The sequence below is a fragment of the Balaenoptera acutorostrata genome, chromosome 11 (genome assembly GCF_949987535.1).
Source record: "Balaenoptera acutorostrata chromosome 11, mBalAcu1.1, whole genome shotgun sequence".
NCBI classification, from domain to species: Eukaryota; Metazoa; Chordata; class Mammalia; order Artiodactyla; family Balaenopteridae; genus Balaenoptera; species Balaenoptera acutorostrata.
In genome coordinates, this window is record NC_080074.1 from 23432896 (window position 1) to 23455314 (window position 22419).

Here is a 22419-nt window from a genome sequence, read left to right on the forward strand (position 1 = left end):
GAAATCTAGATGGGGCAGGATCTGAATCCCCACTTGCTCTCACTAACTGCCAAGGAGCATAGTACGTGTGGTTGGGGCCCAGCTGAAGAACTGCCCATCAGGATCAGGGCTGTAACATATATTATCCATTTAGAATAAGAGAAACTAGAAAGGTCACAACCAGGGAGCTGCAGGAAAAGAATCATGTAAGACTTCCTGGGTCCTTTATGGCTTTAGGAAATAGGGAAAGGTCACCTAAAACGGGGTAGGGAAGTGGCATCTAGAGCAGGGTTTGCGGCGGGGGGGGGCAGCACAGAATGCAGGGGGCTTGCCAAGCCTCAGATGGAGGCTGCCCCAAAGCAGCACAACTCATGTATGGTGTTGACGTGACCAGAAGCAGCCAAAGCAAAGAAGTTCTAACATTTAAAACAGCATCACAGGGCTTCCCTGGTGGCGCAGTGGTTGAGAATCTGCCTGCCAATGCAGGGGACACGGGTTCGAGCCCTGGTCTGGGAAGATCCCACATGCCGTGGAGCAACTAGGCCCGTGAGCCACAACTACTGAGCCTGCGCGTCTGGAGCCTGTGCTCCCAAAAAGAGAGGCCGCGATAGTGAGAGGCCCGTGCACCACGATGAAGAGTGGCCCCCACTTGCCGCAACTGGAGAAAGCCCTCGCACAGAAATGAAGACCCAACACAGCCAAAAATAAATTAATTAATTTTAAAAAAATTGTTTAAAACAGCATCACATTAGCAATTCCACTTATATAAAATTCTAGAAAATCCAATCTCATATGTAGGGGCAGAAAATAAATCAGTGGTTGCCTGGGAAGTATAACTTTTAAAGAAGCACAAAGAAATCTTGAAGGGTGAAGGATACTTATTATCTTGATTGTCTTGATGGTTTCATGGGTATAGACTTGTGTCAAACTCATCAAATTGTACTCTTTAAATATGTGCAGTTTATTGTACATCAATTATTCCTCAATAAAGTCATAAAAAAAGTACAATATAATAATCTAAAAAAACCCACCTACAAACATTAGCCCCAGTTTCAAATGCCTAGCATGAACAGTATCCAGATGCATAGAACTAGTTACCTCAAAAAGAAGAGTTTATGAATTTTTTTCTTCCGGTTTCACTGAGATGTAATCGACATACAGCACTGTAGAAGTTTAAGGTGTGCAACATCATGATTTGACTTACATACATCATGCAGTGATCACCACAATAAGTTTAGTGAACATCCATTATCTCCTATAGATACAAAATGAAATAGAAAATACATACTTTTCTTTGTGATGAGAACTCAGGATTTACTCTTAACCTTCATATATAACATACACCAGTGTTAATTATATTTATCATGTTGTACATTACATCCCTAGTATTTCTTTATCTTGTAAATTTGTACCTTTTGACCACCTAATCCAATCCCCCTCCCCCGCCCCCCACCTCTGATAACCACAAATCTGATCTCTTTTTCTATGAATTTGTTTGTTTGTTTGTTTTTGAAGTATAACTGACCTGCAACACTACAACACTACATTAGTTTCAGGTACACAACATAGTGATTTGATTTTTTTTGTTTGTTTTTTGTCACACCAAGTGGCTTGCAGGATAGTTCCCCCACCAGGGACTGAACCCAGGCACCGGCAGTGAAATCGCGGAGTCCTAACCACTGGACCGCCAGGGAACTTACCCTGATTTGATTTTTTCATACATTTCAAAATGATCACCATGATAAGTCTAGTTGCTTCTGTCACCATGAAAATATATTACATAATTATTAACTCTATTCCCCACACTACATTTCATCCCCGTGACTCATTTATTTTGTAACTGGAAGTTTGTACCTTTTAATCTCCCCACCTATTTCTCTCCCCTCCCACCCCCCTCCCCTCTGGCAACCACCTGTTTGTTCTCTATCTCCGAGTCTGTTTCTGCTTAGTTATGTTCGTTCATTTGTTTTGTTTTTTAGATTCCACATATAAGTGAAATCATACAGTATTTTGGTCTTTCTCTGTCTGACTTATTTCACTTGGTATAATACCCTCTAGGTCCATCCATATTGTCACAAATGGCAAGATTTCATTCCTTTTCATGACTAATATTCCATTGTGATATATACCCCATTGTGATATGTGATATATACCCCATTGTGATATATGGTATACCCCATATATACCCCATCTTCTTTATCCATTCATCTATTGATGGGCACTTAGGTTGCTTCTATATGTTGGCAATTGTGAATAATGCTGTAATGAACATAGGGGGTGCATATACTTTTTCAAATTAGTGTTTTTATTTTCTTTGGTTAAACACCCAGGAGTGGAATTGCTGATGGGCAGAGCCAGGTCCCAGGGTCTCTGGTGGCAGTGCCCTAGGTGTTCCAGAGTTGATGTCAACCCACAGGTGGGTAGAGCCAGCACCCATGGGGTCCTGGGGCTGGTGACCACCTCCTGATGGGTGAGGCCAGGTCCCGGGGCTAGTGCTGGCCCACTGGTGGATGCGGGTTGGAGACAGATCCTGGGCTCTCTGGTGGGCAGGGCTGGGTTCCAGGGCAGCTGAATCCCAGGGAAGCTGGCCTGTTGTGTCCCCACCTAGCTAGCTGTGTGGCTTGCAGTGTCCCAGTTCTGGTCCCTAGCAGCTGGCAGACAGGGCCGGGTCCAGACCCTATAAGCTAGAAGGAGGATTCCAAAATGACACTTGGCAGCACCAGTGTTCTCGTGGGGGTATGAGCTCCCCAAAATGGCTGCTGCCAGTGTCTATATCCCCAGAGTGAGTCTCAATTGCCTCCTGCCTCTCCAGGAGGCTCTCCAAGATCAGCCAGTGGGTCTGACCCAGGCTCCTTTAAAACTACTGCTTCTGCACTGGGTCTTGGAGCATATGAGATTTTGTGTGTACTCTAAGAGAGCAGTCTATATCCCCCAGCCCCTCCAAGTTTCCCAAAAGTAAGCCCTACTGGCCTTCAAAGCCAAATGTTCTGGGGGTTTGTCTCCTCAGAGCAGGACCCCTGGGTCTGGGGAGCAGAAAGTGGAGCTCAGACCCCTCACTTTTGGGGGAGAAACTCTGCAGTTGTAATTATCCTCCCATTTGTGGGTCACCTACCCTGGAGTATGGGTCTTTAGTATACCTCATCTCTGACCCTCCGAATTGTATCATTGTGCTTCCTTCTTTATATCTTCAGTTGTAGAATATCTTTTCTCCTAGCGTTCATGTGGTTCTCATCAACAATTGCGCTTTAGACAGTTGTAATTTTTGTGTGTCTGTGGGAGGAGGAGAGCTCAGGGCCTTCCTACTCCACCATCTTGGCCGCTTCTAGGATGAGTCTCAAGTTTATAAGTTCTTACACCAGAATGGCTCATCCCCAAGCCTTGGGCTTTTTTCCATTAAAGAGTTAGCATTAAAATTGATTCACATAGTTCTAAGTTGAGCCCCAAGAAACTTTCTCCCTGCTTCTTTGACTCCATATTATTTTCTCTTTTCTGAACTGCTGTACCACTTGAAGTCTCCCTCACAATTTTATTGCTAAAACTTTATTTAAGCACTAAGTGTCCATCGTTCTTTGCAAATGGTTTCATGGGTGTCTGAAACTAGATCATGAGTTTCTTGATTCCTCATATCACGTATTCTGTTTTTAAAAGTGATATGCTGGGACTTCCCTGGTGGCTCAGTGGTTAACAATCCACCTGCCAATGCAGGGGACACAGGTTCGATCCCTGGTCCAGGAAGATCCCACATACCGCAGAGCAGCTAAGCCTGTGCGCCACAACTACTGAACCTGTGCTCTAGGGCCCGCGTGCTGCAACTACTGAAGCCCAAGCACCTAGAGTCCGTGCTCCGCAACAAGAGAAGCCACCACAATGAGAAGCCCATGCACCGCAACAAAGAGTTAGCCCCTGTTCACTGCAACTAGAGAAAGCCCACGCACAGCAACAAAGACCCAACCCAGCCAAAAACTTTAAAAAATTTAAAAAGTGATATCCCTTTGCACCTAGCACACCGCTGCACAGAGTAAGTGCTTGTATGCATTTGCCTTAAATACTAGGAATAGAATCCATTATATATGGTGACTGTGTTACTAGATACAGCAAGTATTTGTGTTATGGGTATTTGAGTTCTTATTCCAAACCATAATGATTTTTTGTCATGGATTTCCCCATAATTACAGTGGCAAAAGACATATTTTTTGGAACAATATTTGATTCATCTTTGTTTTAATATGTAGAAACATGAGAGTATGAAATCAGAGATACTAGGTTCCAATCCTAGCTCTGCCTAGTTCTGTGGCCTCGGACAAATTTAATATCTGTGACCCTTAATTTCTTCATCTGTAAATAATAATATCTACCTTATAGCACTGCTGTGAATATTAGCATTAATATATCTAAAGTGCCTGGCACATCTGAAAAAGGGCAAAGCCATTAATTAATATAACAAAAAATTACATACTATGGAACTGCTTTTTGGAAAACAGCTCTATAGCCCACAGGGAAAGTTATCACTGTAGTACATCCTAATGCAGTATTTGATGTTCATAATGATGATACCAAATGAAATGTAAATTATGTTCCATGTAATCAACTTAATCAGACACAATAATGCATTTTAGACATGAAAAATATTTAAAAAGAAAAATTTCAGGACTTCCCTGGTGGCGCAGTGGTTGAGAATCTGCCTGCCAATGCAGGGGACGCGGGTTCGAGCCCTGGTCTGGGAAGATCCCACATGCCGCGGAGCAACTCGGCCCGTGAGCCACAATTACTGAGCCTGCGTGTCTGGAGCCTGTGCTCGGCAACGAGAGGCCACGATAGTGAGAGGCCCGCGCACCGCGATTAAGAGTGGCCCCCACACCGCAATGAAGAGTGGCTTGCCACAACTAGAGAAAGCCCTCGCACAGAAACGAAGACCCAACATAGCCATACATACATACATACATACATACATAAAAAGAATGTAAGCAGACAAGAATATCATTTAAAAAATAAAAAATAAAAAATAAATAAAATAAATAAAAATTTTTTAAAAAAAGAAAAATTTCAGGCTGGATTGGTTCAAGATGGCAGAGTAGAAGGACATGCTCTCACTCCCTCCTGTGAGAGCACCAGAATCACAACTAACTACTGAACAATCATCGACAGGAAGACACTGGAACTCACCAAAATAGATATCCCACATCCAAAGACAAAAGAGAAGCCGCAATGAGATGGTAGGAGGGGTGCAATCACAATAAAATGAAATCCCATAACTGGTGGGTGGGTGACTCACAAACTGGAGAACACTTATACCACAGAAGTCCACCCACTGGAGTGAAGGTTCTGAGCCCCACATCAGGCTTCCCAACCTGGGGGTCCAGCAATGGGAGGAGGAATCCCCAGAGAATCAGACTTTGAAGGCTAGTGGGATTTGACTGCAGGACTTCGACAGGACTGGGGGAAACAAAGACTCCACTCTTGGAGGGCACACACAAAGTAGTGTGTGCATCGGGACCCAGGGGAAGGAGCAGTGACCCCAGGGGAGACTGAAGGGTCTCCTGCAGAGGCGGGGGGTGGCTGTGGCTCACCACGGGAACAAGGACACTGGCAGCATAAGTTCTCAGAAGTACTCCTTGGCATGAGCCCTCCCAGAGTCTGCCATTAGCCCCAACAAAGAGCCCGAGTAGGCTCCAGTGTTGGGTTGCCTCAGGCCAAACAACCAGCAGGGAGGGAACCCAGCCCCACCCATCAGCAGACAAGCGGATTAAAGTTTTACTGAGCTCTGCCCACCACCAGTCCCTCCCATCAGGAAACTTACACAAGCCTTTTAGATAGCCCCATCCACCAGAGGGCAGACAGCAGAAGCAAGAAGAACTACAATCCTGCAGCCTATGGAACAAAAACCACATTCACAGAAAGACAGACAAGATGAAAAGGCAGAGGGCTATGTCCAGATGAAGGAACAAGATAAAACCCCAGAAAAACAACTAAATGAAGTGGATATAAGCAACCTTCCAGAAAAATAATTCAGAATAACGATAGTGAAGATGATCCAGGACCTCGGAAAAAGAATGGAGGCAAAGATCAAGAAGATGCAAGAAATGCTTAACGAAGACCTAGAAGAATTAAAGAACAAACAAACAGAGATAAACAATATAAAAACTGAAATGAAAAATACACTAGAAGGAATCAATAGCAGAATAAATGAGGCAGAAGAATGGATAAGTGACCTGGAAGACAGAATGGTGGAATTCACTGCTGCAGAACAGAATAAAGAAAAAAGAATGAAGAAAAGAAAAGAAGTGAAGACAGCCTAAGAGACCTCTGGGACAACATTAAATGCAACAACCTTCGCATTATAGTGGTCCCAGAAGGAGAAGAGAGAGAGAAAGGACCAGAGAAAATATTTGAAGAGATTACACTTGAAAAATTCCCTAACATGGGAAAGGAAATAGCCACCCAAGTCCAGGAAGCACAGAGAGTCCCAGGCAGGATAAACCCAAGGAGAAACATGCCAAGACACATAGTAATCAAATTGGCAAAAATTAAAGACAAAGAAAAATTATTGAAAGCAGCAAGGGAAAAATGACATATAACATACAAGGGAACTCCCATAAGGTTAACAGCTGATTTCGCAGCAGAAACTCTACAAGCCAGAAGGGAGTGGCATAACATATTTAAAGTGATGAAAGGGAAGAACCTACAACCAAGATTACTCTACCCAGCAAGGATCTCATTCAGATTTGATGGAGAAATCAAAAGCTTTACAGACAAGCAAAAGCTAACAGAATTCAGCACCACCAATCCAGCTCTACAACAAAGGCTAAAGGAACTTCTCTAAGTGGGTAACACAAGAGAAGAAAAGGACCTACAAAAACAAACCCAAAACAATTAAGAACATACATATTGATAATTACCTTAAACGTGAATGGATTAAATGTTCCAACCAAAAGACACAGGTTCACTGAATGGATACAAAAACAAGACCCATCTATATGCTGTCTACAAGAGACCCACTTCAGACCTAGGGACACATACAGACTGAAAGTGAGGGGATGGAAAAAGATATTCCATGCAAATGGAAATCAAAAGAAAGCTGGAGTCGCAATACTCATATCAGATAAAATAGACTTTAAAATCAAGAATGTTACAAGAGACAAGGAAGGACACTACATAATGATCAAAGGATCAATCCAAGAAGAAGATATAACAATTATAAATATATATGCACCCAACAGGGGAGAGGAGATGGCGGAAGAGTAAGACGTGGAGATCACCTTCCTCCCCACAGATACATCAGAAATACATCTACACGTGGAACTGCTCCTATAGAACACCTACTGAACACTGGCAGAAGACCTCAGACCTCCCAAAAGGCAAGAAACGCCCCACGTACCTGGGTAGGGAAAAAGAAAAAAGAAAAAACAGAGACAAAAGAATAGGGACGGACCTGCACCAGTGGAAGGGAGCTGTGAAGGAGGAAAGGAAGCCCCTTCGCGGACGGAGACTGCGGGTGGCAGAGGGGGGAAGCTTCGGAGCCACGGAGGAGAGCGCAGCCACAGGGGTGCGGAGGGCAAAGCGGAGAGATTCCCACACAGAGGAGCGGTGCCGACCAGCACTCACCAGCCCGAGAGGCTTGTCTGCTCACCCGCCGGGGCGGGCGGGGGCTGGGAGCTGAGGCTCGGTCGGATCACAGGGAGAGGACTAGGGTTGGCGGCGTGATCACAGCCTGAAGGGGGCTAGTGTGCCACGGCTAGCCGGGAGGGAGTCCGGGAAAAAGTCTGGACCTGCTGAAGAGGCAAGAGACTTTTTCTTCCCTCTTTGTTTCCTGGTGCGCGAGGAGCGGGGATTAGGAGCACCGCTTAAAGGAGCTCCAGAGACGAGCGTGAGCTGCAGCTATCAGCGCACCCCCAGAGACGGGCATGGGACACTAAGGCTACTGCTGCAGTCACCAAGAAGCCTGTGTGCAAGCACAGGTCACTCTCCACACCTCCCCTCCCGGAAGCCTGTGCAGCCCGCCACTGCCCAGGTCCCATGATCCAGGGACAACTTCCCCGGCAGAACACACGGCGCGCATCAGCCTGGTGCATCGTCATGTGGGCCTCTGCCGCCGCAGGCTCGCCCCGTATCTGTACCCCTCCCTCCCCCCGACCTGAGTGAGCCAGAGCCCCCAAATCAGCTGCTTCTTTAACCCCGTCCTGTCTGAGCAAAGAACAGACGCCCTCAGGCGAGCTACACCCAGAGGTGGGGCCAAATCCAAAGCTGAACCCAGGGAGCTGTGCAAACAAAGAAGACAAAGGGAAATCTCTCCCAGCAGCCTCAGAAGCAGTGGATTAAAGCTCCACAATCAATTTGATGTACCCTGCATCTGTGGAATACCTGAATAGACAACAAATCATCCCAAATTGAGGAGGTGAACTTTGGGAGCAAGATATATTATTTTTTCCCCTTTTCCTCTTTTTGTGAGTGTGTATGTGTATGCTTCTGTGTGAGATTTTGTCTGTATAGCTTTGCTTTCACCATTTGTCCTAGGGTTCTGTCCATCCGTTTTTTTTGTTTTTTACTTTAAAAATATTTTTTTATTAATAATTATTTTTATTTTGTATTTTAATAACTCTATTTTATTTTATCTTACTTTATTTTATTTTATTTTATCCTCTTTCTTTCTTTCTTTCTTCCTATTTTTTCTCCCTTTTATTCTGAGTCGTGTGGACGAAAGGCTCTTGGTGCTCCAGCCAGGCATCAGGGCTGTGCCTCTGAGGTGGGAGAGCCAACTTCAGGACACTGGTCCACAAGAGACCTCCCAGCTCCACATAATACCAAACGGTGAAAATCTCCCAGAGATCTCCATCTCCACACCAAGACCCAGCTTCATTCAACAACCAGCAAGCTACAGTGCTGGACACCCTATGCCAAACAACTACCAAGACAGGAACACAGCCCCATCCATTAGCAGAGAGGCTGCCCAAAATCATAAGGCCACAGACACCCCAAAACACACCACCTGACGTGGACCTGCCCACCAGAAAGACAAGATCCAGCCTCATCCACCAGAACACAGGCACTAGTCCCCTCCACCAGGAAGCCTACACAACCCACTGAACCAACCTTAGCCACTGGGGACAGACACCAAAAACAACGGGAACTACGAACCTGCAGCCTACGAAAAGGAGACCCCAAACACAGTAAGATAAGCAAAATGAGAAGACAGAAAAACACACAGCAGATGAAGGAGCAAGGTAAAAACACACCAGACCTAACAAATGAAGAGGAAATAGGCAGTCTACCTGAAAAAGAATTCAGAATAATGATAGTAAAGATGATCCAAAACCTTGGAAATAGAGAAAATGCAAGAAACATTTAACAAGGACCTAGAAGAACTAAAGAGGAAACAAGCAATGATGAACAACACAACAAATGAAATTAAAAATACTCTAGAAGGGATCAAGGGCAGAATAACTGAGGCAAAAGAACGGATAAGTGACCTGGGAGATAAAATAGTGGAAATAACTACTGAAGAGCAGAATAAATATATATGCACCCAACAAAGGACCACATCAATACATAAGGCAACTGCTAACAGCTATAAAAGAGGAAATCGACAGTAACACAGTAATAGTGGGGGACTTTAACACCTCACACCAATGGACAGATCATCCAAGCAGAAAATGAATAAGGAAACACAAGCTTTAAATGACACAATAGACCAGATAGATATAACTGATAGTTATAGGACATTCCATCCAAAAACAGCAGGTTACACTTTCTTCTCAAGTGTGCATGAAACATTCACCAGGATAGATCACATCTTGGGTCACAAATCAAGCCTCAGTAAATTTAAGAAAATTGAAATCATATCAAGCATCTTTTCTGACCACAATGCTATAAGATTAGAAATCAATTACAGGGGGAAAAAAACGTAAAAAACACAAACACATGGAGGCTAAACAATACGTTACTAAATAACCAAGAGATCACTGAAGAAATCAAAGAGGAAAATAGAAAATACCTAGAGACAAATGACAATGAAAACACAATGATCCAAAACCTGTGGGATGCAGCAAAAGCAGTTCTAAGAGGGAAGTTTATAGCAAGACAAGCCTACCTCAAGAAACAAGAAAAACCTCAAATAAACTATCTAACCTTACACCTAAAGGAACTAGAGAAAGATGAACAAACAAAACCCAAAGTTAGTAGAAGGAAAGAAATCAAAAATATCAGAGCAGAAATAAATGAAATAGAAATGAAGAAAACAATAGCAAAGAACAATGAAACTAAAAGCTGGTTCTTTGAGAAGATAAACAAAATTGATAAACCATTAGCCAGACTCATCAAGAAAAAGAGGGAGAGGACTCAAATCAATAAAATTAGAAATGAAAAAGGAGAAGTTACAAGAGACACTGCAGAAATACAAAGCACCCTAAGAGACTACTACAAGCAACTCTATGCCAATAAAATGGGCAACCTGGAAGAAATGGACAAATTCTTAGAAAGGTATAACCTTCCACGACTGAACCAGGAAGAAATAGAAAATATGAACAGACCAATCACAAGTAATGAAATTGAAACTGTGATTAAAAATCTTCAAACAAACAGAAGTCCAGGACCAGATGGCTTCACAGGTGAATTCTACCATTACATTTAGAGAAGAGCTAACACCCATCCTTCCCAAAATCTTCCAAAAAATTGCAGAGGAAGGAACACTCCCAAACTCATTCTATGAGGCTACCATCACCCTGATACCAAAACCACACAAAGATACTACAAAAAAAGAAAATTACAGACCAATATCACTGATGAATATAGATGCAAAAATCCTCAACAAATACTAGCAAACAGAATCCAACAACACATTAAAAGGATCATACACCATGATCAAGTGGGATTTATCCCAGCAATGCAAGGATTCTTCAATATATGCAAATCAATCAATGTGATACACCATATTAACAAATTGAAGAATAAAACCATATGATCATCTCAATAGATGCAGAAAAGGCTTTTGACAAAATTCAACACCCATTTATGATAAAAACTCTCCAGAAAGTGGGCATAGAGGGAACCTACCTCAACATAATAAAGGCCATATACGACAAACGCACAGCCAACATCATTCTCAATGGTGAAAAACTGAAAGCATTTCCTCTAAGATCAGGAACAAGACAAGGATGTCCACTCTCACCACTATTATTCAACATAGTTTTGGAAGTCCTAGCCATGGCAATCAGAGAAGAAAAAGAAATAAAGGAATACAAATTGGAAAAGAAGAAGTAAAACTGTCACTGTTTGCAGATGACATGATACTATACATAGAGAATCCTAAAGATGCCACCAGAAAACTACTAGAGCTAATCAATGAATTTGGTATTGTTGCAGAATACAAAATTAATGCACAGAAACCTCTTGCATTCCTATACACTAATGATGAAAAATCTGAAAGAGAAATTAAGCACTCTCATTTACCACTGCAGCAAAAAGACTAAAATACCTAGGAATAAACCTACCTAGGGAGAAAAAAGACCTGTATGCAGAAAACTGTAAGACACTGATGAAAGAAATTAAAGATGATACAAACAGATGGAGAGATATACCATGTTCTTGGACTGGAAGCATCAGTATTGTGAAAATGACTATACTACCCAAAGCAATCTACAGATTCAATGCAAGCCCTCTCAAACTACCAACGGCATTTTTTACAGAACTAGAACAAAAAATCTTAAAATTTGTATAGAGACACAAAAGACCCCGAACAGCCAAAGCAGTCTTGAGGGGAAAAAAACGGAGCTGGAGGAATCAGACTCCCTGACTTCAGACTATACTACAAAGCTACAGTAATCAAGGCAATATGGTACTGGCACAAAAACAGAAACGTAGATCAATGGAACAAGATAGAAAGCCCAGAGATAAACCCACGCACCTATGGTCAACTAATCTATGACAAAGGAGGCAAGGATATACAATGGAGAAAAGACAGTCTCTTCAATAAGTGGTGCTGGGAAAACTGGGCAGCTACATGTAAAAGAATGAAATTAGAACACTCCCTAACACCATACACAAAAATAAACTCAAAATGAATTAGAGACCTAAATGTAGGACTGGACACTATAAATCTCTTAGAGGAAAACATAGGAAGAACACTCTTTGACATAAATCACAGCAAGATCTTTTTTGACCCACCTCCTAGAGTAATGGAAATAAAAACAAAAATAAACAAATGGCACCTAATGAAACTTAAAAGCTTTTGCAAAGCAAAGGAAGCTACAAACAAGATGAAAAGACAACCATAGCCAGGTCATGGAAGCAACCTAAATGCCCATCAAGAGATGAATGGATAAAGAAGATGTGGTACATATTTGCAATGGAATATTATTCAGCCCTAATAAGGAACAAAAATGGGTTATTTGTAGAGACGTGGATGAATCTAGATACTGTCATACAGAGTGAAGTAAGTCAGAAGGAGAAAAACAATATCATATATTAACACATATATGTGGAACCTAGAAAAATGGTCCAGATTAACCGGTTTGCAGGGCAGAAATTGAGACACAGATGTAGAGAACAAACGTATGGACACCAAGGTGGGAAGCGGCAGGGGTGGTGGTGGTGGTGTGATGAATTGGGAGATTGGGATTGACATGTATACACTAATATGTAGAAAATGGATAATTAATAAGAACCTGCTGTATAAATAAATAAATAAAATTCAAAAGTTCAAAAAAAAGAAGAAAAATTTCAGCACTTAAAAATATAAATTCAACTATCTGAAAATTCATTAACGAAAAATATTAGTTTCTGGGCAATTCCCTGGTGGTCCAGTGCTTAGGACTCGGCGCTTTCACTGCCGGGGCCCAGGTTCAATCCCTGGTCAGGGAACTAAGACTCGCAAGCCACACAGCACAGCCAAAAAAAAAATAATTTAATTTCTATCAGTGCCAAATAAATGAGGCACTCATCTTGTTTGGTGCTATTCTACTCATTATTTTAACGATTCACAAATCTATCAGTAATTTGGTAGCCATCCTGAGCAGGACTTTCTTGAAGGAACCCTCAAATCTGGAATGTCACTAGGTTCATTGTCATGATTTTGTTTTCAAGACAGATAGCTTTGGAGGCAAATATAGAATGGAAAACTTTGGATCTGTTTCCCAACAGTAGAAAATGTAAAATTAATCACTTCAATAATAGATATGGTCTCTTACGGGTGAGTCATCTTCAGCTTTCTGTGGAATTTCCCTGCTTTAATACTATTTAAAGTCTAACCTGTTGTGCAGTCAATAAAATCAGTGAAGAATTGTTTATCCATGATTAAAAGTTGATTGCATTATTTTCAGAATATTAATGATGTCTAAAAAAGTAGCTTTAACCTTGGTTGATACAGCCTCCTGGTGTTGAGATCATGGGTCTTGAAATGATAGACACTGCCCCTAGCATGAATTATCCTCCATCTTCAAATCTTGCATATGCTGCGTTCCACAAAGAAACCTAGCTGACTTGTACATCAAATCACAGTATATTAGGTAGGAATTGTATCTTATGTAGGAGACACACCCTCTAGGTTTTCATTCAGTATAGCCAACGTTTAAGTGACTGTTGCATGCATGGCACTTTTATAGAGTCTATAACACCACACATGAAAACCTTGGAATAGTTGCTTTCTAGGAAATTCAAGTCACCAAAGATTCATAAACAGTATCAATGTGAGGTGAACATCTCATGCACCTCCTATGACCACTTCGGAGGATGTTAAGTCAGGGCTGCCTTGCAAAAGAGAAAATGATTCAGTAGATAATATCTGAGGTGAGAGCTGTTAAGAGTAGCTAGCCTACTAAGGTACATCATTGTTTGATATATCAAGAGGCACAGCATTCAGTTGTGAACTCCAGATTCCTCAAAGTTTGCAATCAGTTTCTTATCCACATGGTATCTGGGATTTTTAACAATTATTGATTTATCATGTAAATGATAAAAATTGTATAAACAATATGATTATATAATTTGTTGAAGAAACAGTATGTAACTCCTAATTTAGCAGCAAGACTGACTGCCATGCACCAAACTTGATCAATATTGTGGACACTTTCCCCAAAATGGTATCAAAACATTTCATGAAGCTTTCACACAATGGAGATTTGGTTAAGCTGTTAAGTTTTCCAGCTTTGTTGTACATGACACCAGATAATTTAGCAAAAATCTGGCTTTCTTAAGAGTTTCTTAGAGACAAGTTGAATTTTATTTGATCCCTCTGGAAACTAATTATGTCCTAGTGTTAAGACATAATTCAATTAAACAACTAATCACATATACTCATCCCACTGGGTTCTGCTTTGTGAAATTAACATTTTCTTAAAGCCAAATGTGAAAAAACAATGTTCAAATATCCTTATTAGAATCTTTATTTTCAGCATGAATAAATTTTAAAATACAAAATGGGAATTCACATTTTAAGTGGGCATCTTAATTGAATCTTGAGGATGAAATGGTTTTACCTCTCAGAAATAGCTTTGAAAGTTCTCTAACTACAAATAGCAAGCAATTCTTGACAGCTTGAACACAGCATACTTTATGTCAATACCCACAAATGAAACCTATTGCTTCTCTTGAAAAATAAAACTTGAATCCTGGCTGGCAGTGGAAATCTCTCATGGTGAAGGCTGGCTGAACTGCATACCCTAAAGTTTTTAAATCCACAGTCCACCTCTGCGTTGGCCCAATATACATACATATCAAATCCCACAGGCTCTTACAATGTGACTGACCCTCCTCCCAGTAGGAGGTGGAGTCTGTGTTCCTTTTCCACGAAGCTGGGAATTGATCTTCTGGGACTTCTGGTGACCAAGAGTATAGTGGAAGTGATGCTAGGACTTCCAAGGCTAAGTCCTATAAAAGATCCAGCTTCTGCCTGGCTCCACTTCAGAGCCCTGAAATAAGTCCAGTTGCCCTAAAGCCACCATGCTGTGGATTTTGAGGAAAGACTGAGCCACTAACAGGGAGATGCTCAAAGAATCTCCCTCTAGCCGGATGTGAAAAAGTCTTTGGAGATGACCCCAGAGCTACCATCTGATCGTAACTTCATGAGACACAGAAGCAGGAGAGTCCAACAAATGCTCCTGAATTTCTGACCCACAGAAAGCTTGAGATGCTATCATCTCATGCCATTACATTTCAGATGATTTGTTACACAGCAGTAACTAATGCACACTGATGACACCAACTGCCACAGCCATCATTTGCTTGGGCTCAGACCGCAGCTCTACCTTTTGACAATTTGGCCCAAATTTACACCCATAACCCCTCCTTTTTCTCTGCAACACAGGTAAAATAAGGCTGGAACCTTAAACAAGACCAGATGATGATGATAGAGAGAAGTTAACATGCAATGAGATACACCTGGTTTCTAAATTAGTTCACTGACCTTGTAACATGGGTTTGAATGAAAACATTTCTCTTCCTGTTTAGACTCCTTCAAAGTTTTTTTCCTGAGGTCCCATCTGCATACTTTACACAGGGACTGTCAACTCAATCCAGATATTATACCCAAAGGCCTCAAGGTAAAATGTAATCAGACTTGAACAAATAAACTATATTACAGATTGGGCTTTTATACTTCCTAACCAAAATACAAGGGAAAACTAAACAGTGGCTTACTTTCTAGCTTTTAAAACATCAGTTTGGGCTTAAACCAAATTCCAGATGCTTGAATATGCCAAAGTGCCGCCGTCCCAGGGGCATTCACCTACTCCAGGTGTCAAGCAGGTACCTTTCTTAAAAACAAAACTGGAAATAGTTCATGGTAATTTTTTTTGTAATTTAGAAAGTCAGATCTGGGTGAGAATTAAGTTACCTGAAATAGTTTTTAGCTATCAAATGTTTTGGTCCTTTTAAAAAACTACCATTCTAAGAAACAGCCTAATTTAGACTACCTTCTTTTACAAATAAGGATTAGCACACTGATTAGGATTTTTAAAAGTATAGTTAAGTGTTGCAAAAATTTGATTATATACTGAAATGTACTTGTCAAAATAAACCACAAATGAATATTTATCCATATTCAAACTGAACAATTGTTTTTAAAAATTTAGGGCATGGTTCCTGAAAATGTAAGAACTCTCTTGAGTGACAAATATGACAATTTATGAGTAGGGATCATAGCATTCAACCAACAGTGAATTTTTTTCCTTGAGGTTTTAATGTGTGCATAATTCTTTCCATTTTAGGGTTAATTCTTTAAAAACTAGTTTTAAAAATAATTATCAAGTCACAGACAAATCATGAACAGTTGGGTTTATTTCAACAGTAAGTTTGAAACTCTTGCTTCTTGCAAGAGCACTACAGTAATTATATTAGGAACAGACAATTTCCTACACTGTCAAATATATAAAAGTTCCTTCTGCATTTTCCTCAACACTGATCAACAAGCAGATTCAGTCCACATTTGCTTTCATCTACTGAGTGTACCCAAGCTTCTTCTTCAGAGATTCTGGCATCTCAGGTGGAGGAGGGCGAGGGAGCCTGAAGTAGACCTTCACGGAGTCATAGATGAACCACTGCAGTGCAGTCAGAGTGCCGATCATGATGATACGGGCAAACAGTCCCTTCCATACACCTGGATAAAATATGAAATGTGAGTGAAAAATATACTCCAAAATGTTATTCTTTCTTTAGATGGGAGAAAAAAAAATCTTACCTCTAAATCCAAGTCTCCGGAGGACCAGAGACGCACTGCTACCCTTCTCTTTATTCAACACAGACACCACAGAATCAGCAGGGTGAGAAACAATGGCACAGAAGACTCCAGCTGCACAAAGTCAAGATAAACGATCCAATATGGGGTCAGTTAAAAAAAATTTTCACATCACAGCCAACAACCTTTTCATAAGTAATAAAATTTTCTTGTGTTTAAAAAAATATTTTAGAGTGAGACTGACAAGTTATGAAGCAGTCTACCCTATGTAAAACAGAACAATCCCTCAAGTTTTATTGAGATTTTAACACTTTCTCTTGTATTAAAGACTTGTTACTGGAAAAACAACAGAAAAAGGCACAGCAGTGAAGTCAATACATTCCCGAGCTTAATTATGACATGCAAACCACAAGACAATTATTTTAGGAACGAATTAGCAAGTATTTGTGAATCCTGAAGAGTATATAAAACGCAATGGAAAGATAAAACTTCTTTGGAATATTTTTCCCTCACAAAAGAGGCCAATACTGGAAATGATTATTCTTAATTTCACAGACAAGCATGTTCTAAATAATTCATACCTATGTAACCTGCCACAAATGTGACAACCAGCTGCTCTGGCTTTGAACATTCACTTCGGGGCTTGGGAACCACAAACTTGTACAATGCTTCAACAGTACGTTCAAAGCAGGCGAACTTCATCATGGTGTATGGTATCTGTCTCATCCAGAGAGGAGCAACCCCCTTGTAGAATCTAGGAAATCAGAAGACTTATTTTACTCAGTTGCATATATTCATCTAGCAGACTTTTTCATTATTAACAGAAGTGTCCGCACACCAGTCAAGTCCTGATAGTAACAAAATGGCAGCACCACTGCATGTCATTTCTATCAGAACCTAAGACTAACATGCAGGTATATTTATCTCACATGCCAATGACTCAAGCACCTTTGACTATACAACCAAAAAAGTTGCTGGATGTTTCTTTGACTGGAACTACAAGAAACAGTAAGTTTACAAGTAGAACTCAGCTCAAGATTGGCATCCACAAAGGTGGATCTAAGGAAGCATGTGTGGCCTGACTATATGCAAATTCTTAACTGTGAACATAGATGACAAGAATTCTAACAAGGGCACTCCCCAACCCCCAAGTTAAGAGTTAATATTTAGGTCAAATATCAAGTCATTTGTAGACTGACAAATGATTCTAACTTTAGGGGGAAAAAAACCCCTTAATTCAGGGTTCAAGCCATGTATCAACTTATCCTTGCCCCTAGAGTTTATGTTCTATGTGAGGGGGAAAGAGATGTGAAAAAGAGAAAGTCTGGCAAGTTTAATGCTAACAAATGCGGTTTTCTCAAATGAGTATTTTTATACTATATATTTAGGCAAATACTTACGCCTTTAAGCCTTCTTCCTTATACATTTTGGGAGCTGCATCCCTCAAAGTGTTAGCATATCCTGGTTGGGTTTGAATTCGAACCTTAGCAGCTTCCATAGGAGCCAGAGCAATGTCAGCAAAGAATTCAGCACTGGCAGAGGCAGCCAAATATAGTGATGTGCGCCAGAGATAGGCATTCTCCTACATGAAAAACATGAGGAGAAACAAGAACTGCTGCTGCACTGGCTGTTCTCAATTTAAGAGACAGTTCTAGGAAACAGTTAAATTTCAGACATTTTAAGTGTTTATCACAGAGTCCACAGATAACACACATGAGACTGAGTATCTCTCATAACCTCGTCAACCATAGTACACTGAATATTTTCTGAATGTCTAGGTGCCAAGCACAGTTGACCCTTGAACTCACACAGGAATACTACAGTCCTTCTCTTTAAAAAACTCAAATCCAACTTATTTGGAAAGCAGCATAGCAATAATAAAAAGAGCACTGAAATCTAATGAAATAGTTTCTTTTTCTTATCCTGTTTATGTTAAAACAGCCTTATGACACAACATTGTAAAGCAATCATACTCCAATAAAGATGTTAAAAAAAACACAAAAAACAGCCTTATGATTTGAAACATACTGTTCACCCTTTCTGAGACTATTTCCTCAGTTCTAAACCAAGGTGAGTCAAACAAAATCTAAGATCCTTTTTGGTCTTATACTTTAAGTTGAAAACTGAGAACTTTTTTTTCCTTTTTCTTCTTTTTTAAATATTTATTTATTTGGCTGCGCCGGGTCTTAGTTTCGGCATGTGGGATCTAGTTCCCTGACCAGGGATCAAACCTGGGCCCCTTGCATTGGGAGCGTGGAGTCTTAGCCACTGGACTACCAGGGAAGTCCCTAAAAGCTGAGGACTTTTCAATTTCAAAGTTAAATTACACACCTCTCCAAGCATGTTGCTATACAAAACTTTGAAGACTTCATAAAAGCCAAATTTGCAGAGCCCTTGCATAGAATAGCCAATGAAAGTCGGAGCCCATCCTTTGGCCAAACCACGAACACCATCTTCTTTGAGTGTAATTGAGAATCCATTAAATATGCCCTTGTACTTTTGTGGGTCCACCTTTATTTAAAACAAGAAGAAAAAAAAAATTAAATGTACCAAAGAGATAATAACACTTCTCACAAACATTTAATTTTGTTATTATTAGTTTTTCCTTTTGGTTCTAATATAAACTTTAGTAACTACACAAAAGGTGGGTAAATACAAGTTCACTGCATGATATCAGCTTAATGTCTACTATTATCTTTGTAAATGTAACTTTTCATACAGTAAGGTCTGGCTTTCTTTCAGTCAGACTTAAGTCTTGGAGGGTTAGTTAAGAGGATAAAATTCCTACAATACACGATAAAACTGACACAAGAGATTTTCCCACCACCCAACTCTTTTTACCACTTAAAAATTAGTCTTAAAGCTACTTCATAAACAATAGATAAGTCTATATCCTTGATATATGCTAGCCCATTAAGTGATTATAAAGTTTTGTGAACTTAAGACAATCAAATTAAATACAAGTTAAAAAGGTACATCGACATGAAAACCCTCTTTTGAGTTAAGAAATTAAATTCCCTTTAAGAGACATGCATAATAAGTTTTAGCAAAGGTATAACTAATGGGGGTAAAAATCTTATCTATTTCTGCCAGTACTAGAAGGGCTGGTATACATCACCTTCCTCTCCCTGCTAATATTTCACCTTCCTTTCTCTTTTAGGTAAGTAGATCTCTAATCCTGTTTGGGACAAATAAATTTTTGATGTTTGATTATTTGTGTTTCAATCATCCTAATTAAGACATTTTAATTGTAAAAGAAAACCTTTTATGTAAATAAATATGCAAGAAGCTATGCCTACAAATTTTAAACACTATACAGAGTTTTTTAATCTACAGTGTTCTCTGCCTTGATCTTATCAATAAATAAGAGACATGAAGTTACACTGTATAATACACAAAGAATGACAGCCTACTCTGACCTGTAAGTGCTTGTAAAATGACTATTTGGAGCAAAAAAGAATCAATAGGCCTTGAAGAACTCTAGGCAGAATTCAGCCCAGCAGCAAAAACCACTTACAGGCAGAGTCTGAGATCAACAATCTACCTTCACTCTTATTTTAAAAGAGGTATTTCTTGGATTTAAAACACTAATTAAAGTAAAAATCATGAGCTAAAGAAATTTGAGTTTGCTACTAAAATTTCTGGCAGTCGTAATGTCTTCATTCTTCTCATTTGTGAAGTCCTTTAATATTACTTGGAATTAAGTCACACACAGAAGAGATGTTCAATGCTGTCATCTCAATACAAACCTGCATTCGGCATTTCACTAAATCCAGAGGAACAACAGCAGTGTGTGTGAGACCACAACTTAAGACCCCACCAAAGCCACACAGTGCGTAAAACTTCGCGGAGCCATATTCACAACTGTACTCTGTAGTAAGACAAGACACACCATGCATTTTAATATAATACTCATGTTACTGGTTATCAACTTACCTCCTGGACAGTTAGGTTTTCACACAGCTTGTTAACAGGTAACACCCATGCTTCAACAATGTTTTATTTAGTCCAACATGCAAAAACAAACCTGCATTCTGCATTTAACCAGATCTAGAGGAACCAATGCTGTATGTGTTGTGCCACAACTAATAATTCCTCCAAGCCCACAGAGAAGAAAGAATCTGCCAGATCCATAGTCACAGCTATACTGCTCTGTTTGATTGAAAAAAAAAAAAAAAATCAAATAAATATTTCTTCAGAGATGACTAAGGCCATGGGAATGCAAGAGAACTACGTTTCCCTGTGAAAAAGTATTATCACAACTGAACAGCTCTGGCCACCATTTACAAGTAAACACTATCCCCACTTATGGACCCCTATAGTGTAAAACTAGATAAACATAAATTCCTGCAGTCAAATACATTTACTACACAAATGACCATAGATTTAACTGTCTAAATTGAAGGGCCGAATGACGATGTCAGGGTTTTTTCTCACACTAAAGACAGAAGAGAAACACATAATAATTTTTTTTTTTAAATCTTTACATTTTACAGGTACAAGGTAGATAACATATTCTGTACTCCCGCAATTCGGTTTTCAGGTTTCTCTGTAAATACACTCCACTGGGATTTAAAATATACACAATTAAAATAAAGTTGGGTCTAACCATCAAGAAACCCTAGAGATAAGATCAAAGGGATTCCTATCAATTATTATATCCTTTCTATGGTCTCTCCGGGCCCACAAGTCAATCAGGCGCATTAAAACAAGAGTTACCCAGTTATCACACATACCTTGTGTCAACTAATATTAGACTCCGGGAATACTAAAGGGAGAAAGCAATATTTTTAAAAAGAAAGTGAAAGCAAAATCAAAGAACTGATCTAGTCGTCTGACCAAGTTGGCTCACAGCAAAGATAAGGAGCTAGTCACGGCCTCTATGCCTCCACTCCCTCGAGGACGCGGAGGTCACGGAGGGAGCAGGGCCTAGACCCTTCCACGCCCTTGAGGGAGAGCCAAGGATCCGACACCCGGCTTCGGGAGGAACGAGCTGACATCCTCGGACAAGCAACTGGGCGCCGTCCTGCGGTGTCGCGGGCAGGGCGCGTCCTTCCCTGTCCTCCGGGCCGAGCACGCCACGAAGGCCAAGGGGACCACGAGGGGACCTGACAACTGTATCGGGGCAGGGTGTGACCTCACCTTCCACAGCGGCGGCTGCCAGCTTGCGGGAGCGGCGGGGTGGGCCCGGGGGCCCGGCGGGGTTGCTGCAGGGGCCCGCGAGACCATCTTGCACCAGCTGTAGGTGGGGCGCGTTGAAGGGGTTCGCCCGCGCCAAGTGCGCCACGGACGAGAACATCTTCCTAGGGAGAGAGGAAGCGGCGGTCAGAGGAAAGGCAAAGGGGGCCGTTAGGCCGGCTAAACTCACCTGCACCCTGGGACCACCCCCGCACCGAGGCCTTGCCTCTTCCCGCCTCCGCGCCCTTGAGGAGGTCACCGCGGCCTCCCCAAAGGAGGAGGCCAACGGGGCCTACAGCCAAAGAAGCGCCTCACCGGGTCTCCGCGCTCCGCTCCCCGCACGCACTGCAGGGAAGGCCGAGCCACACTCACTCCCTAAGATGGCGAACACACCACCGCTCCCTCGGAAAGGCTGGCGCTCACAGAGGCCGAACGTCCTCCGGGTCTTTAGATCCGTGCCCTTCGCGCGTTGTCAGCGTGACGCACACAGCGCGTCACTACAGACTGGCGGCACCCATTGGCGAAGAAGAGCGCCGAAGCCCTAACGTCATCACGTTCTCCTAGCAACCTTATCCCCGCCCCATTCGCCCTAGCCCTTCCGG

The 22419-nt window shown here is 41.2% G+C and overlaps 1 protein-coding gene and 1 non-coding gene across 4 annotated transcripts; both read right to left on the reverse strand.

Annotated features, from left to right (window-relative positions):
* Positions 1 to 16224: 16224 nt before the first annotated feature.
* Positions 16225 to 22297, reverse strand: SLC25A3 (solute carrier family 25 member 3). 3 transcript variants are annotated; one of them, XM_007165848.2, is made up of 8 exons: positions 22190 to 22297; positions 21782 to 21942; positions 20667 to 20791; positions 18971 to 19150; positions 18040 to 18221; positions 17221 to 17393; positions 16643 to 16753; positions 16225 to 16561 (listed from the first exon to the last, which is right to left on the reverse strand). In XM_007165848.2, exons 2-8 carry the CDS (start codon positions 21936 to 21938, stop codon positions 16401 to 16403), a joined length of 1089 nt encoding a protein of 362 aa, XP_007165910.2. In that variant the 5' UTR covers positions 21939 to 21942; positions 22190 to 22297; the 3' UTR covers positions 16225 to 16400. The 3 variants fall into 3 exon arrangements, with proteins under 3 accessions (XP_007165910.2, XP_007165911.2, XP_007165909.2); XM_007165849.3 differs by lacking the exon at positions 20667 to 20791 and adding an exon at positions 20389 to 20510 and having other exon boundaries at positions 22133 to 22291; XM_007165847.3 differs by having other exon boundaries at positions 22133 to 22291.
* LOC114238420 (small nucleolar RNA SNORA53) lies at positions 17465 to 17713 on the reverse strand. The gene has a single exon (XR_003623794.1). It is a non-coding gene; the product is annotated as a small nucleolar RNA SNORA53 (small nucleolar RNA).
* Positions 22298 to 22419: the final 122 nt, after the last annotated feature.

What these genes read in the sequence shown, in the direction of transcription:
- SLC25A3 (XM_007165848.2), bottom strand. Translation starts at nt 21,938, where the DNA reads ATGTTCTCGTCCGTGGCGCACTTGGCGCGGGCGAACCCCTTCAACGCG. An exon ending in ATAGCAACATGCTTGGAGAG is followed by an intron (nt 18,222 to 18,970) that starts GTGTGTAATTTA and finishes TTTTTCATGTAG; the next exon opens with GAGAATGCCTATCTCTGGCG. An exon ending in AAGGAAGAAGGCTTAAAGGC is followed by an intron (nt 17,394 to 18,039) that starts GTAAGTATTTGC and finishes CTGATTTCCTAG; the next exon opens with ATTCTACAAGGGGGTTGCTC.